Below are 25,337 nucleotides of genomic sequence, written 5' to 3'. Positions count from 1 at the left end.
TAAATAGGGCATATTAAACATTCATCTTTTTAAAATATATATTTTTTTAACATCAATTTGAAGAAAATGAAAACCCACATGATAGTTGATATGAGAAGGGTATCAGATCTGTGCAATTGAAAGCCTTGTGAGAGTGACATGTGACTGCTCATTCTAAAGCCCTATTGTCTGAGGGGGTATTTCCTGGATCACATCAGTCTGTATTGGGTTCAGTATCTACTTCCCCCTCCACGGAATGTCATGATGTCGATACATGTCACTTCGGGTAACCGAGAGAGGTTACTAATTATCTCCTGCTCAGCCACATTAGGTGCCATTCAAAAGGTATATACAACTTTCCCTCACTGCTTTACAGGAGATATAGTAACAGAGCAGAATGTCACTGTCCCTTTCTTCCTTGCCAAATTACTACAGGGATCACAACACTGTAGCTTTATTATTATCCAAAATTGGTTTTCTTTGTATACATTCTCTAACAATTTGTAAATAAATAGAAACGCTCTCTATATTATGTTTCCGTATTATATATCATGGGTTGGTTTCCTTACAAGTCTTATGTTTGACTCTTCCAGGAGCATCATTTGACAATGGGGGATTACTCCTTTCCTCTTTTCAAGAAAGCCTTCAGATGGTGGACACAGCATTATGTCACACCAGGACAGAGTAATGAACCTAATGACAGTGTGTGCATGGTTCATGTGAGAGTGTTCCTAGATACATTACTTTTAAATTTTTTTAAGATCGGGGGGGAGCGGGGTCCACTTTTTCACTACTTATCTGCCAATTCCTCTGAATCACAGGCGAGGCACACTCCGGTCCCCAATGCAGCTGTTTACATTTCTCCGGCAAGCAGAGCCTGAGACCCAGGAGATTTCCAGAGCTGCAGAGGTGTTTGACACAACTTTATGTATTCTAAAGGACAGAGCCAGCCGGAGACATAAAAGGGCTCTTGTTGCATCAGGTAGGTCTATGGTCATATTTCACTTCAACCGTTATCACACTATATATATGAGTAATGTAGGCTATGCTATATGCTTGCAATGACAGCACAAAGGTCATGTCTATTCTGTGGTATAGTCAAATAACTGCCTGAGATCTGTGTGGTTCTAACTTGAGCCAGATACTGGTACGACACAGAAGAGATGCATGCAGATGCAAACTTCACTTAGAGTTAAACGTCAAAGATAAGCCTTTCGCATATACAGTGTCAGCAATATTATTGAATTGCAAAATGGCTGCCCTGACCAGCCTAATTAGACGATCTGTTGCAGACTATTTGCATTAGTTAACTCAGTGCTGTCACTTCTCAAGAGCTCCTTTCATTGGAGGACTTGGCGCTGATTGCAGACCTGTCGGGTTGTCCTCCACCCGTTCTCCCAGCCTTCTGTCACAACGATTGCCTCGCCAACAAGTACCGTTCCATATCTGGAGTCTGCAATAATAGGTGTCTGGTATATTTCCTGTATCGTTTTCATTCAATCTGAACATCCACAATAAGTTTTGTTTATACTTATATTTTACATTTCTCACAATAGGTTAGAAAGTAGATTTTTTTTCTTCTTCATAGATTCAAAAAATTACTGTAGTATTTGATGTTTTTTAAGTAACTAGAAATGGAATACCCCCCCACACACACAGACACAAGCTAAACACACACACACACACACACACACACACACACACACACACACACACACACACACACACACACACACACACACACACACACACACACACACACACACACACTAGCTATTTTCTGTTGATTTCCACACAATTCCTCTAAAAACTCCCACCATGCACTATAATTAACTTATTCTCTGTGAGATGTTGCAATCGGAGATGGCATACATACCTGTTTTGTATTGTGGGGTATTTTGACAGATTTAAACATATTTTTCAGGCAAAAGCCTTTCTGGGGCACAGCCAACAGCGCCTTGGCCAGATGGCTTCCGGCAGAATATGAAGACGGGGAAAGACAACCAAAGGGCTGGAACCATGGGCAACTATATAATGGCTTCCAACTTCCCCCGGTAATCTCTAAATTGTGAGACTGCAGGTGCACCATGTTTTCATAAGAAAGCTATTTGAAAGGAGTCTACTTAGTTTTCCAGTGTTATCTGCTTTCTATTAAAACGTGTGCAGAATATCCATTGCATTTAAATAACTACAAAATTAGGTTAGTAAATTGTATGGAAAGCACATATGCTGCATGCATTCATTAGGCAGGTACGAGAGATATGAACTATTTCTGGTTATAGAAAATATATATTTTTTTTATCATACTGAGAATGTGTTAATATGGGGGTTTTTTTCCAAGAGGAATATAATCCGATTTGCATTCATATTTGTATTTCAGATATTTTCAGCTGTCGTATTTCATGTTATCACCACACACTGACTGGATTTTTAAAATGGAGAAAAACATCATTAAATATACAATACATTACATAGCTACACAGCCTGCAGTTTGCACAGTGTTTAACCCACTAAATGGAACCTAGCATTTATTAGTCTGTATTACAACATATTTTTACTGTGATTCTGAAGCTACTGTAAATTCAAATTTTTTCCTCCGAGGTTGTGAAGTTGGTAAAACACCCTTGTAATCCTCAAACACTCCTTGAAACTAATTGAAATCGTCAGTGAAATGTAATCTAAAATGTCATCTAAAATGTAATCTACGTAATCCCCAAAAGTAACTATTTATCATGAGAGGGTCATAAACAATAACTAGTAATGCTACATAGTACATATTAAAATCTCACTTTTCTGATAAAAAAAAAAATTGTTGTAAATTGTTGAGGTATAGTCACTTTTGAGGACACAAGCTCAAGTAAATACAACTATGATAAAATATGAAAATAAAAAATATTTGATATGATGTATTTCTTATTCAACAAAACTATATGAATAAGGTTTGAAATTACTGATATGCTTTCTAAATACAGCATAATCAAATGATGAAATTACTAACTACATGATTTCACCTTCCTTATACCTGTAAAATGCATATTTTCTAAGTGTCTCTCTTGATCAAAACATCTGCCCCACCGCTGTGAACATCACAGAGCTCCAGCTTGGCTTCCTGAACTCAATAGGAACTGGCCTATATTCTTATACTAATCGTCCGTCTATGACAAACAGAAAGTGTATTTTTGTTTAAAATCTACAAATAATTTTAGATTACTGGCTATAAAGCGATCTCTGAATGTTCTAGAGCGACAAAACCACTTGCTCCTGCTGTGCTATGATGTAAGGAAACCACTCCTCTTTCTATTCTGGTTAGAGCCAGTTTGTGCTGTTCTGTGAAGGGAGTAGTACACAGCGTTGTACAAGATCTTAATTTTCTTGGAAATTTCTCATATGGAATAGCCTTCGTTTCTCAGAACAAGAATATACTGATGAGTTTCAGAAGTAAGTGCTTTGTTTATGGCCATTTTGAGCCTGTAATCGAACCCACAAAGGCCGATGCTCCAGATACTCAACTAGTCTAAAGAAGGCCAGTTTTATTGATTCTTTAATCAGAACAACAGTTTTCAGCTGTGCTAACATAATTTCAAAAGGGTTTTCTAATGATCAATTAGCCTTTTAAAATGATAAACTTGGATTAGCTAACACAACGTGCCATTGGAGCACAGGAGTGATGGTTGCTGATAATGGGCCTCTGTACGCCTATGTAGATATTCCATAAAAAATCTGCCGTTTCGAGCTACAATAGTTATTTACAACATTAACAATGTCTACACTATATTTCTGATCAATTTAATGTTATTTTAATGGACAAAAAATTGCTTTTCTTTCAAAAACAAGGACATTTGTAAGTGACCCCAAACTGTTGAACGGTAGTGTACATGGCGAGAAGTTGCTTAACATGACCACGCCCCCGGGTAGGGTACAGCCGTAGAGTACTCCCGTTACGCCCATGTAATAATTCTAACTTTGGCGGCATCCTAAGCAAACTACTGACACTTTTTTGATGTTTTAATGAAGGTTTTCAGCAGCGTTATTACTGGTTGTCACAACACCTCATTTTTTTAAACCTTTATTTAACTAGGCAAGTCAGTTTAGAACAAATGTTTATTTACGATGATGGCCTACCCCAGGCAAACCCTAACCCGGATGATGCTGGGCCAATTGTGCGCCACCCTACAGTATGGGACTCCCAATCACAGCCAGTTGTGATACATCCTGGAATCAAACCAGGGTCTGTAGGGATGCCTCTAGCACTGAGATGCAGTGCCTTAGACTGCTACGCCACTCGGTAGCGCAAATTATTTGCATGATACGTTTTCTGTCACTCTGTTGTTTTACCCGACCTGCTAACACTGACAGTAAAGCTAATAGAGCTGTCACTGTTTGTTTACCCCTAGCTTTTTTGCCTGTTAGCTGACATTATCTGGCTGGCTAGCGAGAGAAGTTAATCTCGATTGAATTAGCTAGTCTTAGATATGTCGCGTAACTACTTCCAGTGTTTGCCTGCCCTTGAAGGGTCTAGGTATTTAGAAAAGTTGATTATTGTTGGCTTGCCTATACAGTACCAGTCAAAAGTTTGGACACACCTACTCATTCAGGGGGTTTTCTATATTTTTATTATTTTTTACATTGTAGAATAATAGTGAAGACATGAAAACTATTAAATAACACATATGTAATGACCAAAACATTGTTAAACAAATCAAAATATATTTAGATTCTTCAAAGTAGCCACCCTTTACCGTGATGGCAGATTTGCACACTCTTAGCATTCTCTCAACCAGCTTCATGAGGAATTATTTTCCAACAGTCTTGAAGGAGCTCACACATATGCTGAGCACTTGTTGGCTGCTTTTCCTTCACTCTGCGGTCCAACTCATCCCAAAACATCTCAATTGGGTTGAGGTCGGGTGATTGTGGAGGCCAGGTCATCTGACAGCACTCCATCACTCTCCTTCTTGGTAAAATAGCCCTTACACAGCCTGGAGGTGTGTTGGGTCATTGTCCTGTTGAAGAACAAATAATAGTCCCACTAAGCACAAACCTGCAGCGTATCGCTGCAGAATGCTGTGGTAGCCATGCTGGTTAAGTGTGCCTTGAATTCTAAATAAATCACTGACATTGTCACCAGCAAAGCACCCCCACACCATCACACCTCCTCCTCCATGCTTCACAGTGGGAACCACACATGCAGAGATCATCCGTTCACCTACTCTGCGTCTCACAAAAACGCACTGGTTGGAACCAAAACTCTGACATTTGGACTTATCAGACCAAATGACAGATTCAACTAGTTTAATGTCCAATGCTCGTGTTTCTTGGCCCATGCAAGTCTCTTCGTATTATTGGTGTCCTTTAGTAGTGGTTTCTTTGCAGTAATTTGACCATGAAGGACTGGTTCACGCAGTCTCCTCTGAACAGTTGATGTTGAGATGTGTTTGTTACTTGAACTCTGTAAAGCATTGATTTGGGCTGCAATCGGCCGTGCAGTTAACTCTAATGAACTTATCCTCTGCAGCAGAGGTAAAGCTGGGTGTCACGCCCTGATCTATTTCACCTGTCCTTTCACCTGTCGCTTACTTTCCCCAGTCTATTTATGCCTGTGTTTCCGGTCTCTGTGCCAGTTCGTCTTGTATGTTTCCAAGTCAACCAGCGGTTTTCCCGTTCTCCTGCTTTTTGCAGTCTCCTTTTTCTAGTCATCCTGGTTTTGACCCTTGCCTGTTTCTGGACTTTGTATCCGCCTGCCTGACCATTCTGCCTGCCTTGACCACGAGCCTGTCTGCCACTTTGTATCTCCTGGACTCTGATCTGTTTTTTTACATTTTTGCCTGTCCACGACCATTCTCTTGCCTACCCCTTTGGATTAATAAACACTGTAAGACTCCAACCATCTGCCTCCTGTGTCTGCATTTGGGTCTCACCTTGTGGCTTGATACTGGGTCTTCCTTTCCTGTGGTGGTCGTCATGAGAGCCAGTTTCATCATAGCACTTGATGTTTTTTGTGACTGCACTTGAAGAAACATTGAAAGTTCTTGACATTTTCTATGTTGACTGACCTTCATATCTTAAAGTAATGATGGACTGTCATTTCTCTTTGCTTATAAGAGCTTTTCTAGCCATAATATGGACTTGGTATTTTACCAAATAGGGCTATCTTCTGTATACTATCCCTACCTTGTCACAACACAACTGATTGGCTGAAACACATTAAGAAGGAAATAAATACCACAAATTAACTTTTAAGAAGGCACACCTGTTAATTGAAATGTATTCCAGGTGACTACCTCATGAAGCTGGTTGAGAGAATGCAAAGAGCGTACAAAACCGTCATCAAGGCAAAGGGTGGCTACATTGAAGAATCTCGAATATACAATATATTTTCATTTCTTTAACACTGTCTCGGCTACTGCATGATTCCATATGTGTTATTTTATAGTTTTGACGTCTTAACTATTATTCTACAGTGTAGAAAATAGTAAAAATAAAGAAAAATCCTGTAATGAGGAGGTGTGTCTAAAGTTTTTACTGGTACTGTATGCCCTTTCAACTTGCCGGAAACCAGCTGGGGAGACCACCCTACCAAATGGCCCAAAGTAGCCTATGGTAATACAGCACCTAGTTGGTGGAATATCCAGGTTTGCATTAATATCCAAATGCCGAAGAATATTATAGCTGTCATTTGGTTGGATACAGCTCACTAGTCCTTACTACAAGCTAACTAGCAAGATTTATGCAATACACATAGCTATTTAGATACAAACAGGTGTTAACGACATACCAGCGATGAAGTGCTTCGAACACTCCTAGATTTATCAAATAACCAGAGCCAGACAGCTTCCCATCATCATCATAGCAGCGCAATAGCCTGAAACCATGATGTTCTTCTCACCTGGTCCTTGGGCAGTTGGTGAAAATGAATGTGCTGGTCTTTTCTCCTACTATTGTTAAAAAAAACAGCAGGTTTTAGATAGCTAGTTTAAGAAAATTCGTTAGAATCGTCACTTTGACTGCTAATCGTGATCGTACCTTCCATTTGACATCTGTTCATGCTAAACATTTTCACGTTCAGAATGAAAGTGTTTTTAGGTAGTTGATTTAGACAACATGGAAGTACATTAAACCTATCAAGCATATCCCAAATGTTCATAGAATGATAAAAAAAAAATTTATCGGGTAATGAGTAAAGTTGGCAATTTAACACAGGAGTAATGGGAGTACTGAGTTTGTACTGTACTCGGGGGCATGGGCATGTTAAGCCCTGCCTCGCCGTGTGTATCTATTGCAGGCATGTTGCCACGTTCACGTGCTAGTCAGAACTAGGAAGTTGTGACATTTTTCATGTGCTAACTGGTTGTAAGGTATACACATGTGCCGCGTTCAACAAGTTAGCAAGTCAAATGTTTCTGAGAGTCCTTGTTCCGACTAGCTTTGTGAACGCGGCATGTGCTAGCTTTGTGGTTGCAACGCCAGGGCTGTGGGTTCGATTCCCACGGGGGGCCAGTACGGAGAAAAAAAATGTATGAAATGTATGCATTCACTACTGTAAGTCGCTCTGGATAAGAGCGTCTGCTAAATGACTTAAATGTAAATGTATGTGCTTTGTCAGTGTCGTAGGGTTCAGCCAGGAGTTGTTGGATAATCTGAAGAGAGGATTAAATGGTGGGAGGGACATCCCACCTTCAAGTGGTGTCAGATTTCACATCCTACATACCACAGGTGGAAAATATACACTGCTGTGTCTGTGAGAACCAGGGCTATCGCTCAATGCAAGCCATTTCAATCTATGGTTTTCACAGATCCATTTAAAAGCAAATATGCCAGGTTGAAACCTATACCAGAACCATGCAGGTCCTCTAAACAGGGGACTTTACATCTAAGAGGTTATTTAAAGGTCATCTTTGTTGAGAGACATGGGCTATGGTCATGCTTGCAGTGTACTTGTGTTTGTGAACAGTGAAGCTGTCGATTTCTTCATTGTCCTTTATGAGGACGAGTTTAGAACCATCAAACACAGGAGACACTCCAAAATATCAACATTTATCATCTAACCATACTGTGTCATGTTCCCACTGCATTACCAGGTACATGAAGTCAGCAAGAAAATACTGCAGAGCTCCACCAGACCAATGTTGCTAGATGCTGTTTATTGTCAGATGCTAGTGGACTGGGGCCAGTACATCGACCATGACATATCCTTCACTCCTCAAAGCACAAGCAGAGCTGCTTTCTTGGGAGGACTGGACTGTTTAAAGACGTGTGAAAACATAAACCCCTGTTTCCCTATTGAGGTAACCACTCGTAATCACCCTAATGAATACGCTTTCACATCAGTTGTCTGTCTGCTTCCCAAATCCTACCAATCCCTTTTAGGGAGACAAAAGTGTTGTAAAATATAGCTTTTGGAAAACACTTATATAATATGATTAACTGAGCATTTTTGGCTCAAACTAAGTTGTGTTCTTTCTCTCACAGACATTCCCTGATGACAAACTGTCTGGGAACAGAAGCTGTGTGCCTTTCTTTCGTTCATCGCCAGCCTGCTTCTCCGGTAATGCACAGGCTGCGACGGCGGACATCAAACAAGTGCTACAGCGTCAACAAATGAACTCAATCACGTCTTTCCTGGATGCATCCACTGTATATGGCCACACCCCATATTTACAGAGTGCCCTTCGAGACCTCTCAAACTCTGAGGGTCGGCTGGCTGTCAACAGCAGATTCACTGACAGTAGTGGCAGACCCTACCTGCCTTTTGTCCCCAACACCCCGTCACCATGCTTCCAAGATCCAGGGGATCCCCAGGGGGAAAGGGTGGATTGTTTCCTGGCTGGGGACAGCAGGGTGAATGAGGTTCTGACCCTGGTGGCTCTACACACTTTGTGGATGAGGGAACACAATAGAATCGCAGAGGCCTTGAATAGCCTCAACCCACACTGGAGCTCAGAGATTATTTACCAAGAGGCCCGCAAGATCATCGGAGCTCTGCACCAGGCAAGTCCTACTGTACATGATGGAACGTCACGATAATATTGTATGAATTGTATTAAAATACATAGTCATGTAGTATTTTCACTTTGGGGAGCCTTGTTTTGTTGTGGGATGACCCAGCACCCCTAGTTCCTGGCGCCTGATGTATGGTGTTACTTATTGTAGTGAGATTATCAGAGTGTTATTAGCATTATCCAGGTAAGAAGTTATTCCTTTTAGGTCAGAGGTCAATCTCTTAATTCAGAGTTCTTATCTGTATCAGAATGGGGTTTGAATTTAAAGTGCACAAATAACTTCTTAAAAATGGCCATTGGTCTTACATTAGTCAATACAAAATAGATGTAATGAATTATACTGAACAAAAATATAAACGCAACATGTAAAGTGTTGGTCCCATGTTTCATGAGCTGAAATTAAAGATCCCCACATTTTTCTATATGCACAAAAAGCTTATTTCTGTTAATGAACATCCCTGTTAGTGAACAGTTCTCCTTTCCCAAGATAATCCATCCACCTGACAGGTGTGGTATACCAAGAAGCTGATTAAACAGCATAATCATTACACAGGTGCACCTTGTGCTGGGGACAATATAAAGGCCACTCTAAAATGTGCAGTTTTGTCACACAACACAATGCCACAGATGTATCATGTTTTGAGGGAGCGTGCAATTTGCATGCTGACTACAGGATTGTCCAACAGAGCTGTTGATGTTGATTTTTCTACCATAAGCCACCTCCAACATTTTTTTTAAGAATTTGGCAGAACGTCCAACTGGCCTCACAACCACAGACCAGGTGTAATCATGCCAGCCCAGGACCTCCACATCCGGCTTCTTCACCTGCGGGATCGACTGAGGAGCATATCTGTCTGTAATAAAGCCCTTTTGAGGGGAAAAACTCATATTGATTGGCTGGGCCAGCTCCCCAGTGGGTGGGCCTGGCTCCCCAGTGGCGGGCCTGGCTCCCCAGTGGCTGGGCCTGGCTCCCCAGTGGGTGGGCCTGGCTCCCCAGTGGGTGGGCCTGGCTCCCCAGTGGGTGGACCTGGCTCCACGTGGGTGGGCCTATGCCCTCCCAGGCCCACCACTCATGGCTGTGCCCCTGCCCAGTAATGTTAAATCCATAGATTAGGGCGTAATGAAGTTATTTAAATTGACTGATTTCCTTCAATTAACTGTAACTGTAAAATCGTTGATATAGTTGCGTTCAGTTCTTATCTTTTCTGGTTGAAAGTCAGTTTTGAAAGTTAAAAGGGGATGAACCTGCTTGCTTAGTCCATCTGGCATAGAATAAGGTGAACTGAATCGCCTGCATGTACTTCTGTCATTTCAAAATGTGATAGAAAATGACCCAATGGCAATCCCAGAGTGGATATGAGGATAACACTATAACCCTCATGGTGTTCGTTTTACTGCTTAGGAATCCCTTCGACCACAGGGACAGGGTATTATCTAGATTAAAGGCCAGGAAGACTACTAAATACTTTCCCCTATCTCAGCTGGATAAAAGCGGCATTATATTGGTCAAAGAAGAATCTGTAAGGCTCCGCGTAACCCAGGCCTCCTTACATTGAAATGACAGGGAGAGAACATACAGTGAGGGAAAAAAGTATTTGATCCCCTGCTGATTTTGTACGTTTGCCCACTGACAAAGAAATGATCAGTCTATAATTTTAATGGTAGGTTTATTTGAACAGTGAGAGACAGAATAACAACAACAAAAATCCAGAAAAACACATGTCAAAAATGTTAGAAAATGATTTGCATTTTAATGAGGGAAATAAGTATTTGACCCCTCTGCAAAACATGACTTAGTACTTGGTGGCAAAACCCTTGTTGGCGATCACAGAGGTCAGACGTTTCTTGTAGTTGGCCACCAGGTTTGCACACATCTCAGGAGGGATTATGTCCCACTCCTCTTTGCAGATCTTCTCCAAGTCATTAAGGTTTCGAGGCTGACGTTTGGCAACTCGAACCTTCAGCTCCCTCCACCGATTTTCTGTGGGATTAAGGTCTGGAGACTGGCTAGGCCACTCCAGGACCTTAAAGTGCTTCTTCTTGAGCCACTCCTTTGTTGCCTTGGCTGTGTGTTTTGGGTCATTGTCATGCTGGAATACCCATCCACGACCCATTTTCAATGCCCTGGCTGAGGGAAGGAGGTTCTCACCCAAGATTTGACGGTACATGGCCCCGTTCATCGTCCCTTTGATGCTGTGAAGTTGTCCTGTCCCCTTAGCAGAAAAACACCCCCAAAGCATAATGTTTCCACCTCCATGTTTGACGGTGGGGATGGTGTTCTTGGGGTCATAGGCAGCATTCCTCCTCCTCCAAACATGGCGAGTTGAGTTGATGCCAAAGAGCTCCATTTTGGTCTCATCTGACCACAACACTTTCACCCAGTTGTCCTCTGAATCATTCAGATGTTCATTGGCAAACTTCAGACGGGCTTTCTTGAGCAGGGGGACCTTGCGGGTGCTGATGGATTTCAGTCCTTCACGGCATAGTGTGTTACCAATTGTTTTCTTGGTGACTATGGTCCCAGCTGACTTGAGATCATTGACAAGATCCTCCCGTCGTCACAGGCGTCGTCAGGATTGGACCAAGGTGTAGCTGGTAAAGTGCTCATCTTCTTAATTTATTTAAAGAAACTGCTTAAACAAAATAAACAAATGACGAAAAACAGTTCCATAAGGCACACAGGCTATACAGAAAATAACCACCCACAAAACACAAATGAAACAAACCTCAACTAAATATGGCCTCCAATTAGAGATAACGACAACCAGCTGTCTCTAATTGGAGGTCCTACCAAAAATCCAACATAGAAATATAAAACTAGATTTAAACATAGAAATAGAAAACATAGAACCTAAACCCAAATCACACAAAACAAACACCCCCTGCCACGCCCTGACAAAACTACAATGACAAATAACCCCTTTTACTGGTCAGGACGTGACACCCATGTAGTTCTGGGCTGATTCCTCACCGTTCTCATGATCATTGCAACTCCACGAGGTGAGATCTTGCATGGAGCCCCAGGCCGAGGGAGATTGACAGTTCTTTTGTGTTTCTTCCATTTGCGAATAATCGCACCAACTGTTGTCACCTTCTCACCAAGCTGCTTGGCGATGGTCTTGTAGCCCATTCCAGCCTTGTGTAGGTCTACAATCTTGTTCCTGACATCCTTGGAGAGCTTTTTGGTCTTGGCCATGATGGAGAGTTTGGAATCTGATTGATTGATTGCTTCTGTGGACAGATGTCTTTTATACAGATAACACGCTGAGATTAGGAGCACTCCCTTTAAGAGTGTTCTCCTAATCTCAGCTCGCTACCTGTATAAAAGACACCTGGGAGCCAAAAATCTTTCTGATTGAGAGGTGGTCAAATACTTATTTCCCTCATTAAAATTCAAATCAATTTATAACATTTTTGACATGCGTTTTTCTGGATTTTTGTTGTTGTTATTCTGTCTCTCACTGTTCAAATAAAGCTACTATTAAAATTATAGACTGATCCTTTCTTTGTCAGTGGGCAAACGTACAAAATCAGCAGGGGATCAAATACTTTTTTCCCTTACTGTATGATGTCTTGTTGGAGAGAAGCTAAATGAGTGCACCAACCAGAATACAGTTCTTTCAACAAAGTCTCCGAAGGGTTGATTTTCTACAGATGATCAAATTGTCTGTCTTGTCAAATGTGAAGAGAGCAAGGCTTCATATACTAGGCTTTATATACTGTACATGCTGCAGTGTCTCTGTGTGTAATATAGTGTGCCCAGTACATGCTGCAGTGTCTCTGTGTGTGATACAGTGGCCTGTACATACTGCAGTGTCTCTGTGTGTTATACGGTGCCCTGTACATACTGCAGTCTCTGTGTGATACACTGCCCTGTACATACTGCAATTTCTGTGTGTTGTATAGTGTCCTGTACATGCTGCAGTGCCTCTGTGTGTAATATAGTGTGTCCTGTACGTACTGCTGTGTCTCTGTGTGTGATACAGTGCCCTGTACATACTGCAGTCTCTGTGTGTGATACAGTGTCCTCTGTAATTATTGGGACAGTGAAGCATTTTTTCTTCTCATGGCTCTATACTCCAAAAATTTGGATTTGAAATAAACCAATGACTATGATGGTTAAAGTGCAGATTGAGGGTATTTTCATCCATATCAGGTGAACTGTTGTGAAATTGTAGCACTTTTTGTACACAGTCCCCCCATTTTAGTGGAGAAAAAGTATTGGGACAAATTCGATTATGTGTATTAAAGTAGTAAAAGTATTTGGTCCCATATTTGCAGCACGCAATGACCACATCAAGCTTGTGAATCTACACATGTGTTGGATGCATTTCTTGTTTGTTTTGGTTGTTTTTCAGATTATCTTCTGCCCAATAGAAATTAATGGTAATTCATGTATTTTTTTCCCCATTTTGGAGTCACTTTCAATGTAAATTAACACTTCTACATAAATGTGGATGCAACCAGGATTACAGATAATGCTGAATGAATCGTGAATAATGATGAGGGAGAAAGTTACAGACACAGAAATATCATAACCCCACAAAAATGCAAACCTCCCCTGTTATTGTAATGGTGAGAGGTTAGCATGTCTTGGGGGTAAGATATTTGTGCATCTGTAACTTTCTCACTCATCATTATTCAGGATTCATTCATGATGATCCTAAAACTTGGTAGCATCCACATTAATGTAGGTATGTTTAGAAACTTATTCTATTCTTATTTACAATAAAAGTTACTCCAAAATGACACAATACATTATTTACATTGAGGCCAAATTACATTTTCTGAGGTTAACCACAGGGGAACAAATAAACAATAATATCTCCAAGCTCGCATAAAATATCCCAAAATACCATCTCAGTAGAATATATTCAGATGAATGTATACAGCCTGTCCTAGATAATCTTGCTAATTTTCTGCAAGGATATCTGGTGGCAGTGCATTAATTTGAACCCTGAGGGTAACCTGTCCTGTTCCAACTTGGACCACAGGAAATATATATTTTTAATGGAATGGACATAGAAACTTGTATTTTCCAAAATGTATTCTTTAAAATTAACGAAAGGTCTGCTTTTGCTTTGTTCTGTATTTGCCCCTAGATTATAACCACCAGGGATTATGTTCCCAAAATCATTGGAAGAGAGGCTTTTGATCTTTACATTGGTCCCTATGGGGGCTATGATCCAACTACAGAGCCCTCAGCCTCCAATGTGTTCTCTACTGCTGCATTCCGATTTGGCCATGCCACTATTCCCTCAGTTCTCAGGAGACTCAACCAGAGCTTCCAGGAACATGAACGCTTCTCCTCTTTGAGTCTGCATAAGACTTTCTTCAGTCCCTGGCGACTCATCAAAGAGGGTTGGTATTCTCATATGCTGCATACATATTTTGGGGCGGCAGGTAGCCTAGCGGTTAGAGCTGTAGGGCCAATAACCGAAAGGTTGCTGGTTTGAATCTCCGAGCTGACAAGGTAAAAATCTGTCGTTCTGCCCCTGAACAAGGCAGTTAACCCACTGTAGGCTGTCATTGTAAATAAGAATTTGTTCTAAACTGACTTGCCTAGTTAAATAAAGGTTACATTTAATAAATAAATAAATTACTATTGAAACTAATAGGGTGAACTGTTGCATACTAAACACTTAAAAGGGCCAATCCTTAGATGAAACAATAACAAAGGGTGTCCCCACCTCCGTTTTGGTAAAGGTTATCAAAGTAGTCTCATTTCAGGCTATACAGCAGGAGGTTTCTTGTGCAGTAGATACCCAGACTGGCGAGTCTCTTCTTAATGTAACCTCTGAAGTCTATAACTACATGTACCTTACTACAGTTGCCATGGGGACTCCCTTTTTAAAGTTCTAGTGCTTTTAGTACTGTTCATAGGATATTGTTAATCTGACAGAGACTTGGAACTGTTATTTAGACATTTTAAATAGGAATAATCATATGAGCTGCTCCAGAATACATTACTGAACATCCAAAGTGATGCATAACTATACCAGCCAAAGCCAGTTCTCAGTGGTTACTAGCAAGACTGAATGATTTAGCCCCACAGATATGCATTTTATTGCAATGAAAGGGATCATATTAACACAACTAGCTCTGCTGAAGGCATGTGAAACTTACATAACTACCCTAGAACTAATTTGACTGGAAGTATTTGCGGAGAATAATGTGTTTATAGTGGAAAGTGTATTGTGAAATGTTGTCATCTTTTTTTACCTTCACGAAAGGTGGACTAGAGCCAGTCCTCCGAGGCCTGTTGGGGACGCCGGCGGCTGTAGTGACCCCAGAAAACCTACTGACAGAGGAGCTGACAGAGAGACTGGTTGTTCTTACTGTCCCAGGGGGCTTGGACTTGGCCGCACTCAACCTGCAGAGGGGACGTGATCATGGACTTCCAGGTCAGTGTTACCCATAAACAGGAGTCAATAATTAGGACAATTTAAAGTAATCTAATTGAAATCCAACCAAATTCAAAAAGGTATTAATCGCTCTGCACAACTCCACTGTGAAAATCTGTTGTGAATCCTCTAGTAAGCAGGCATAATGCAATTGCACAATAACTACGTCCCAGGTTACAATGACTGGAGGACGTTCTGTGGACTTGACAGAATAGCGACTCAAGACGACTTCAGAGAAGTTGTAAAGGATGCAAGTGTTGTTGGGAAGATCATGGACCTGTTTAGACATCCTGACAACATTGACGTGTGGCTAGGAGGACTGGTAGAGGAACCTCTGCCTGGCTCCAGGACTGGTCCACTCTTTTCATGTCTCATTGGAAAACAGATAAAGATGATTCGAGATGGGGACAGGTGAGTTTTTTTTTTAAACATGTGAACAGATGCATTCGTAGAAAACATAGACTATAACCATGGAGGGGTTTGGAAGGTAACTGGTATTAGGTACACTGTTGAAGTATTGTTGTAGTATTTGCTGCTTGGACCCCTACGTACGCTATATTCTGAAGCCTTCTTTTGACTATATTGGACTGATTATTATTATCATTGAATTGCTGTATGCTTTTTTCAGGTTCTGGTGGGAGAGTGAGGGTGTGTTTACACAGGGTCAGAGGGTGGAACTTCTAAGGCACTCTCTATCTCGCGTGATCTGTGACAACAGTGAAGTGAATGAGGCCCCTCTTGACCCCTTCAGGTTTGGGAAATACCCTGACGGTTTTCTCTTGTGTGACAATATCCCATCAATGAACTTGGAGGCCTGGAGAGAGGAGCCTAGCCCAGGTATGATGTCATTTATAAATGCAGTATTTGCGGTTTTGGGAGTCTGCCAGATCAGAGGTAGATGACAACGTGTTATATTGATATGTGTGTCATATTGATAGGTGTGTTATATTGATAGGTGTGTGAATTGGACCATATTGCTGTCCTGCCCGAGCATTCGAAATGTAACGAGTACGTTTTGTTGTCAGGGAAAATGTATGGAGTAAAAAATACATTATTGTCTTCAGGAATGCAGTGAAGTAAAGTTAAAAGTTGTCAAAAATATAAATAGTAAAAAACGACTTAAGTAGTACTTCAAACAATTTTTCATTTAAAGGACAAATCCCCCCAGAACCCCTCATTAATGTAGTGTTAAATAACACTAATATGTGAGACTAATATTTATTAGTCAACAAATGTTTAATTTTGGCGTTATAATAAGATTGGTAGCAACATGAAAAATCGTTGTGGAAATCTGTTGCAGCTCAAGTCGACTACAAAATCCACAATGCAATGATCTCTTTATGGGCTGGCTGACTAGCTAGCTTGCTAGGTAGCTTGCTAGCAAACGTAGCTACACACAATAATACTGAAAACAATATCAGTAGGTAAAGTAGCTAGTCAGCTGTAAAATCAGTCAAACAAACTGCACTATCAATTTAAGAGTCTACAATCTCACCAACCTCTACAATCTCACCAACCTGTAGATTGATGTGGCTCACAGAGTGGAGTCTAACAATAGCAATGGCAGATATACTTTTGAGGAGATGGAAAACGTCAATGGTACGTCAATGGGCTGCACGGTTCATTCTGGGCGATTCTGGGACAAAGAGCGCTCTCCTTCAAGGAGTGAATGGGAGTCTATTAGGCGCTAGCTCAAAAACCCAACATTAGCAGTACAACATTGCAAATATTTTCCTAGATGTAAGATAACTAACTTGCTATCTGTAATATCGTATAGCTTTGGAATCATGACATTACTTATTTTTGACATTTTCTCGACATATACACACTGACTTTGAAAAGGGGTTACGTGACGATTAGCTTAGCAACGTGTAACGCAGCATGACAACATGAACGTGATTGGTCGACAGTCGGCTGGGTGGGACGTTATACGTTTCCTTCATTCATTGGATTCCTACCTCCTTTCTATCTCTGGCAACGGCACCATGCAATGCACCCTGGACTGAAGAGGCAGACAAATTGTAGAAATGTGCTTGACTCTCTGTTAAATTACACATCTCTCCAGGTAGGAATATCGCAAAAATATGATCAATGGCTCATTTGAGAGAAGACGTCCTCCCGAGTTATGACATCGGCTAGTATTGAAATCTGAAACGTATGATAGACGTTTTAGAGATCTAAAAGTCGTGTTCCTATTAACTTCCAATGTAGTGAGAGAGACTTTACCACAGTACTACGTCATACTGAGAGAGACTTTACCACAGTACTACGTCATACCGGCTGGATACCCGCCTGCTTGAACACTAATAACTCAGATACACACAAAAACATGAAATGACCCAGGGAATCAATTATACATCACTAAGAGATGCAAAATGAAAAAAAATATATATATATATAACAACACTGCGCTGCACCAGAATCACAGAATTTCAATCAGAAGCCAAGTTGAAGAGAAACATAATACCAGTAGTTAGTGAGAGGAAATCAGTCTTCTTTGAATTCTGTGATGTAACCAAGGATACTACCAGTGAAAATCTAATCCACCCAGTACTATCTGTCTCACCCTGTATTAACTTCTGTGTCATCTTGCCTTGGTTCTTAACTGCCCCCCACTGGTACTCTTAAAGCAACACCATTGTGGGGGAAAAGTGTGAAAGCACGATGTCGCCTGCAGTCACTTTGTGAATTTTAAATAGGAATAATATCTATGAGTGATTGCATAGCCTGAGGCAATACACATTGAATACACATTGTATTTCCCAATTTATTTTCAGACAACTACAGCTAAGAAGTCGAGAAGCAAGAGATCCTCCATTGAAAACATTGGCCTGTGTTTGTTTTTTTTGCTCTATGTTTTCATGCTTGTTCATGCTTATATTTGAACTACTGTTTCCCCTACTACGCCTTTTATCTTTGTGAATATCATTGTACATCAGTTCAATGTATTTGGGATGAATAAAGCCATAAGAGGTATACAAAGTCAGTGTATACTTATTAAAAAAGACACAGCTGTAATTACTGTCAATCATGTTTCCCTCTCTATGCAATTTATGTTCTTGGTAGGGAAGAGTGGGGTATATGGGGCCATCCTTGTTTCCTGGGAAACCATACACCAAATGAATCATTTGACCAACTATTTAGGAAGACGTAATAATTTCATGGATTCTGTGAAGGAAGAAAGCACATGGAAAAAGTGGTAAGCAAGTTAAGTTCCCCCCAAAAAATGGTTTTCAACCAGGTCAAATGAATGTACTGCGTTAAAGGTTACATGATGCTTGTATCCAAACCAAAGTAGAACGTTTTAAGATTGTTTTATACATCAGTTGGGGTCTTTATAAGATACAATATGAGGTCCAAAACCGAGCATGAAAGTGCATCATTCTAGCTGTATGGGATAATATAGTCAAAATGTTTGCCTTCGGGTAAGTTGAACCAATGGTTGAGCCATCCAAGTTGAGCAAATTGAAATGTTTTTTTTTCCCCCCCAGGCGTAATGCAAAGCATTATTACTGGCATATAAGGCAACAACAGAGCCTATGTTAAAAGTGTTTTAAAAAGTACAAAGTGTTTGTTAGGTGTTAAGCCTGTGTTTAAAAATGCTTAAAAGACAAATAAGCGATTGTAATTGTGTTTGGGAAATAAAGAGAGATGTGATTTTTAAAAGGTAGTGGTAATATTTAATTCAGTACAGACATTTATAAGCGGCTTAACTTACCCTGTCCCGCGGCTCAACTTACCCCATACCCCGGGTAGGTTGGGCCAAGAGACTAGAGAGAGAGAGAGACAAAAGACACCAGAGAGAGAGAGAGAGAGAGAGAGACCAGAGAGAGACCAGAGAGAGAGAGCGAGACCAGAGAGAGACCAGAGAGTGAGAGACCAGAGAGAGAGACCAGAGAGGGAGACCAGAGAGAGAGCGAGACCAGAGAGAGACCAGAGAGTGAGAGACCAGAGAGAGAGACCAGAGAGGGAGACCAGAGAGAGAGAGAGACCAGAGAGAGAGAGACCAGAGGGAGACCAGGGAGAGAGAGAGAGAGACCAGAGAGAGAGACCAGAGAGAGAGACCAGAGAGAGAGAGAGAGACAAGAGAGAGAGAGACCAGAGAGAGAGAGACCAGAGAGAGAGAGAGAGAGAGAGAGAGAGACCAGAGAGAGACCAGAGAGAGACCAGAGAGTGAGAGACCAGAGAGAGAGACCAGAGAGAGAGAGAGAGATAGACCAGAGAGAGAGAGACCAGAGAGAGAGAGACCAGAGAGAGAGAGACCAGAGAGAGAGACCAGAGAGAGAGACCAGAGAGAGAGACCAGAGAGAGAGAGAGAGACCAGAGAGAGAGAGAGAGACCAGAGAGAGAGACAGACCAGAGAGAGAGACCAGAGAGAGACCAGAGAGAGACCAGAGAGCGAGAGACCAGAGCGAGAGACCAGAGCGAGAGACCAGAGAGAGACCAGAGAGAGAGAGAGAGCAGAGAGAGACCAGAGAGCGAGAGACCAGAGAGAGAGACCAGAGAGAGAGAGAGAGACCAGAGAGAGAGACCAGAGAGAGACCAGAGAGAGACCAGAGAGAGACCAGAGAGCGAGAGACCAGAGAGCGAGAGACCAGAGAGAGAGAGACCAGAGAGAGAGACCAGAGAGAGACCAGAGAGAGAGACCAGAGAGAGAGACCAGAGATAGAGAGAGAGAGAGATAGACCAGAGAGAGAGAGACCAAATCTGAGGGGAATGGGGAGTCTTATTGTTTGCTTTTCTAAAGTCTACCAACCTTGCCAGCAGGCATTCCAGCTAAAATAGTTAGACAAGCTAGCTACTCTAACTTGATTGATAGCCTGAAATCGCCTCTTGGTAGCTAGTTATGATGTTGGGAGATTGGAATATATCTGGGCTAGCTAAAGCCATCTACATAAAATTGCTAGGTGGCTAGTATTATTACAGAGAAACAACAACAAAAAATATATACTTATTTTTTTAACAGGACAAATGTGAGGGAGCATATGACTCTGTGGACCCTATGGGCCTGATGCATCTGATCACGTTCACACTAATGTTCATGACTCACCTCTAAAACACTTGTATGCAATGATATGCTATTAAATGGTCACTAACATTGCTGCAAAACCAGCTTGGTGATGAGTTTAAGGAAGGAGATTTCCAACTGACCAGGGCAGTTTGTAGAGTTATGATGCGCCTGGTACTTCATCTGGGGTAACCAGGGCAGTTTGTAGAGTTATGATGAGCCTGGTACTTTATCTGGGGTAACCAGGGCAGTTTGTAGAGTTATGATGAGCCTGGTACTTTATCTGGGGTAACCAGGGCAGTTTGTAGAGTTATGATGAGCCTGGTACTTCATCTGGGGTAACCAGGGCAGTTTGTAGAGTTATGATGAGCCTGGTACTTTATCTGGGGTAACCAGGGCAGTTTGTAGAGTTATGATGAGCCTGCTACTTTATCTGGGGTAACCAGGGTAGTTTGTAGAGTTATGATGAGCCTGGTTCTTTATCTGGGGTAACCAGGGCAGTTTGTAGAGTTATGATGAGCCTGGTTCTTTATCTGGGGTAACCAGGGCAGTTTGTAGAGTTATGATGAGGCTGCTACTTTATCTGGGGTAACCAGGGCAGTTTGTAGAGTTATGATGAGCCTGCTTGCTACATTCAGTTCTTGGTTAGACGTTCCAATCCCGGGCAAGCATTTGCTGCTGGCCTACATTACTGGCGTAAATTCTTCTTCTGACACAACAAGGGATTGAATCACTTGTATGAACTGTTCTGATGGAATACATATCTAGCTAAAATAAATAAACACTTATTTAAAAAAAAAAAAAGTATTTTTTAAGTGTTGTGAAAATGTGGTATTTTGTACAAGGATGTGGATTTGGAAGGACTTCCAGCTGGCCGCAAGTTGACCATTGATGTGCAGTTGTTTGATGATCATGCCAGCGTCTGATCTATCCCTTAAGCCCAATCACTGAAAAATATATAATTACAGAGCACATATACAGAATATCATTATGATCAAATGCAAAGCAGTTATTGACAGGAGGAGAAAGGCCCAGCCTGTCTTCTTTTCAAGAATAGAAAGAAACTGCTTAGCGTGACACCATAGATATGTTGTTTATTCATGCGTGACACAGCCGGTGTCTTCCACCCCAAGTTAACTTGGACACACCACAAGTTAGACCCTGTAACTTGATACACTTTTTACATTTAGCTTGAAAGTTGAATGAACTGTTAGTGTTTAATAAAAAATAAAAATAAATTAAATACGTTTTTCAGTGTCAGTCAAATGATTGGCTACAACAAACGATATACATATATATTTGGTTGTGGAAAATTAATTTCAGTGAAATGTGTAGGTTGAAGCAACAATGCCTGACAGGACGGTTGTGTATTGTAATGGCTTTGGGGAATTTTTGCGGCCATTATTGCTTTGGTAAAACAGATTCGCAAACACTTTCTAAAAATAAATGTAATGATGATAACATATCTTGCTCTAACACAACATGTACCAATGACCCAGTAACTAGCACCACACTAGACTTACACACTAGGGTATTGAGGTTATTTTTGATGTACATACACAAATGATGGTAACACTTTATTTGAAGTGTTGTTCATGAATTTGTAATGAATCTTTTATCTACATATTGTTATACCCGTTAATCATGTTGCTCATTCATCTTTTCCATTGTGAGTTTATGTGCAATTATTCTAAATTCACAAACTGTACTGCGTAACAATGCTCTACTGTACAGTACAGTACGTAACTATCATGTCAAATTCTGGACAAATTAGGATTAGTAACGATCTCCATTTCTAGTTAGGTTTTTTTTTGTCAATAGGAATTTCTTTATCTTCATATTCTGTGTTTGTATTCATTATGTTTCATCAGCATTTTCAGAGAAACAGGCTTCCTTCTTCACGACATGCCAAAACTCAAGACAGCTAAATCACGTCAAAATCATTCCACCGAGGGCTAAGTGGCTGTGGGTTTTTGGCTCCTCTCTTGTACTTGCTTGATGAAATAAGGTCATTAATTAGTAAATAACTCCCTTCACCTTGTTGTCTAGGTCTTAATTGAATGGAAAAACCATAACCCACAGACACAAGGCCCTCCATGGAATGAGTTTGACACGCCTGGGCTATATGCTAGGATGAAGTTTTCTTTTGTATGGTTTTGAACAATATTAGCCTGTGCCCAGCTCCAGCATGCAGAGGAAATGTTAATTCATAAAACACACTGCGCTATATAACAAGGTGAGAGGACATGTCGTAGCCGAGGCTACGTGTGAAAACGTCCGGGTGTAACTTTGCTAAACTGCAACACAGTAAATGTATCTTTTGTATTAGACAAATTAGTTCTCGCTTATATGAGTGTTAAATCCAAAATGTTTCCAAAACTGTAGGTCTATTGCAAGTGAGGCATATTTTCATTTAGATAGAGGGATGGGATTAAACAGAGTGTCAGGATTCTATTCACGAGGGAGCCAGCTGTGATTAGTAGGCCTACCAGCTGAGAACCCCGCTGGCTGTGAACTGGGTATACCCCACTTGGGTTCTTGAGAGCTACATTAAGCCTGAAACTGATATTTCTGGTGAAAGGCTGACAATATATGGCATTTATGGCAACAGGGAAGTTGAGCCTGGTCTGCAGTTGCTCCATTAGGCGGCTGGTTTTTAAAAACTGAACACAACCAACTGCTAATATGTCCAGTAACCTAACAATGGAGCTACACTGGGGTGTCATTCAAGCAGTCAATGTATTTTACCTACTACACTGGGGTGTCATTCAAGCAGTCAGTGTATTTTACCTACTACACTGGGGTGTCATTCAAGCAGTCAATGTATTTTACCTACTACACTGGGGTGTCACTAAAGCAGTCAATGTCTTTTTTTAAGTCTTCCTGTTAATTGAATGTCCCTATTTCAACTATCTTCCTCAAAGGTTGCTCAAGGCCTCCACCTTTTGTTGTGGTAAGTACTCCCTGAATGGGATCGTATTCAAATTAGACACTTGTTTACATGGAAGGCCCATACATCAGATATCTGCATTGTTCAGATATCTGTCCAAAGATGCTAACTGGGGCATTTCGATTTTCTTTCATCAGATTGGCAATTTGTTTTGGGTCTAAAATAACTATTGTTTTTTTCGTTCTCTTTTTTTTAGAAGAACAACTTTGTGCTGAAATCAGCAGGTGGGTTCAGTACTTTCTTGTATAGCGCATGGTGTAAGAAATTGAGACTCACTGAGTTATCATTTGTAAACGTATTTTTCATGATCGTTTCCTACAGCTCACAACTGGAGCAACACCTGTTGTCTGGCAATTCCTCTGACTCCCTTTGCAATTTTAACATCTCTGAATATGCCTGTTCCTCAGTCAGCTTTTTAAATTCATCAGGGAGTGTTGTTGGGAGCAACAGACACAAATCTCCCCTCTTATTTGTTGTTTCTCATGTTGATGTCACAGTTGTCTCATTTTGTTCACTACCCTGCGTTATTTTCTTTGCGACAACCCTTCTCTCAGTGGACAACTTAGCGATGCTGCTGAAATGCCAATTGGCAAGCAAAAAGACTTACTCAACAGAGATGTGGAAGCTGCTGTTCTGTATAAGGCTCTTCTGGAGTACTCCAGCATGGTATGTTTAATCCCAGAATTAGAACAAAATGTTGGCAATATGTGTAGACTTTGTCAATGGGAACTGTTTCTACCTTTCCAGAAGCCCAACATCAGCAGTCCAGCTACGCCACATGTCCTTGATGCCATAGGAGAGCTCAAAATCAGCAACTTCATTAATGCACAGCTGAACGACGCTGGTTTCGTTGACAAGTGGTTCCAGAAGAAGCTCCTACCATTCTTGGAATCTCCATCCAGGAATTTCCATTCCTGTCTCAGATCCAAGAACTTCAGCTGTCAGACCTACCCAATTGTGTATGTAATGCCATGATACCCAGTGCCATCTTCAATGCAATGGGTGATATGCCTACAATTGAATAAGAAGTCAAGGTAACATAGGCTCTGTTCTCTGTTTCCGCATTGATGCTCTAAGCAGCCAATCAGCCTCCATGGACAGAGACCAACGGAGTGATATTCACTCATTTCATCCATTCCTTTAGAGAAATGACTCATTAGGTAATAAATGATTCTGGAAAGCACAAACATCCACACTTCTGCTTACGGGGATTTAAAGTATTTAGTTTCAGATCCCATCTGTCTCGAACACCAGTGGAAGCATTGACTGGCTCCTGAGGAACTTTGGCATCTTTTCTGTTTTTGCTGAACTGCATGAGTTACAAGTCCTCAATCCCGGCTTCTCCAGCGTAAGTGGCATAAGTGTTTGTCTGGATGGTTATCCCCTCAATAACATTGCTGTGCCACTCACTGACATGCACCACTTTATTTTTCTTTTCAGTTTTATTTGTAGGAGGAATCATTGTTGCTGCTTACCTCAACCAAAACGGAACAGTTGACATTGAAATCTGGAACGTTGAATGACACAGATGACCTGAACCTTCTGTTTTGAGAGGCTGGAGAAAGGAGAGTCTTTCAAAAATATTGATGAGTTTCTGACGCAACTGAACGCAAAGGAAGAGGTAATGCATTTTGGGGGGAGGGGGTGACTGCATGCTTCAACTTGACAAATAGCAATCCCAGTGTCTTCCTTTGTGGAAAGCGAAAGACAGCAAATGAGCAACCTATCAATCTTGTACTTAATTTATCAATGGCAAAGCACAATGGAATGCCATGATGAGTTGTGCAGTGCTGATGACCTCTGGTCATGTGTTTTAACAGATTCCTGACATCCATTCAGTGATTAAAAATGTGGTGATGAATTGGACGTTTATCATTAGCCTTCAATTCTCACAGTTCGAAATCCTGGATTGCATGGTTTGAAGATATGTTACTTTTCATATGGTATGTATTCATTTATAGATCTCCATCATCCATTTTGTATGACATGTTACGAAT

General features: G+C 41.1%; 1 protein-coding gene across 1 annotated transcript; it reads left to right on the top strand.

Annotated features, from left to right (window-relative positions):
* The first annotated feature begins 587 nt into the window (after window positions 1-587).
* On the top strand, window positions 588-24,315 carry tpo (thyroid peroxidase). The gene is made up of 13 exons (XM_045724963.1): window positions 588-631; window positions 801-961; window positions 1,312-1,444; window positions 1,904-2,033; window positions 8,058-8,264; window positions 8,449-8,967; window positions 14,081-14,339; window positions 15,212-15,382; window positions 15,556-15,793; window positions 16,011-16,219; window positions 23,537-23,564; window positions 23,838-24,006; window positions 24,088-24,315. The coding sequence occupies exons 1-13, from the start codon at window positions 588-590 to the stop codon at window positions 24,313-24,315; spliced, it is 2,496 nt and encodes an 831-aa protein (XP_045580919.1).
* The last annotated feature ends 1,022 nt before the right edge of the window (window positions 24,316-25,337 follow it).

Source organism: Salmo salar, chromosome ssa09 (assembly GCF_905237065.1).
Source record: "Salmo salar chromosome ssa09, Ssal_v3.1, whole genome shotgun sequence".
Classification (NCBI taxonomy): Eukaryota; Metazoa; Chordata; class Actinopteri; order Salmoniformes; family Salmonidae; genus Salmo; species Salmo salar.
This window is presented reverse-complemented; position numbering and strand designations above follow the sequence as displayed.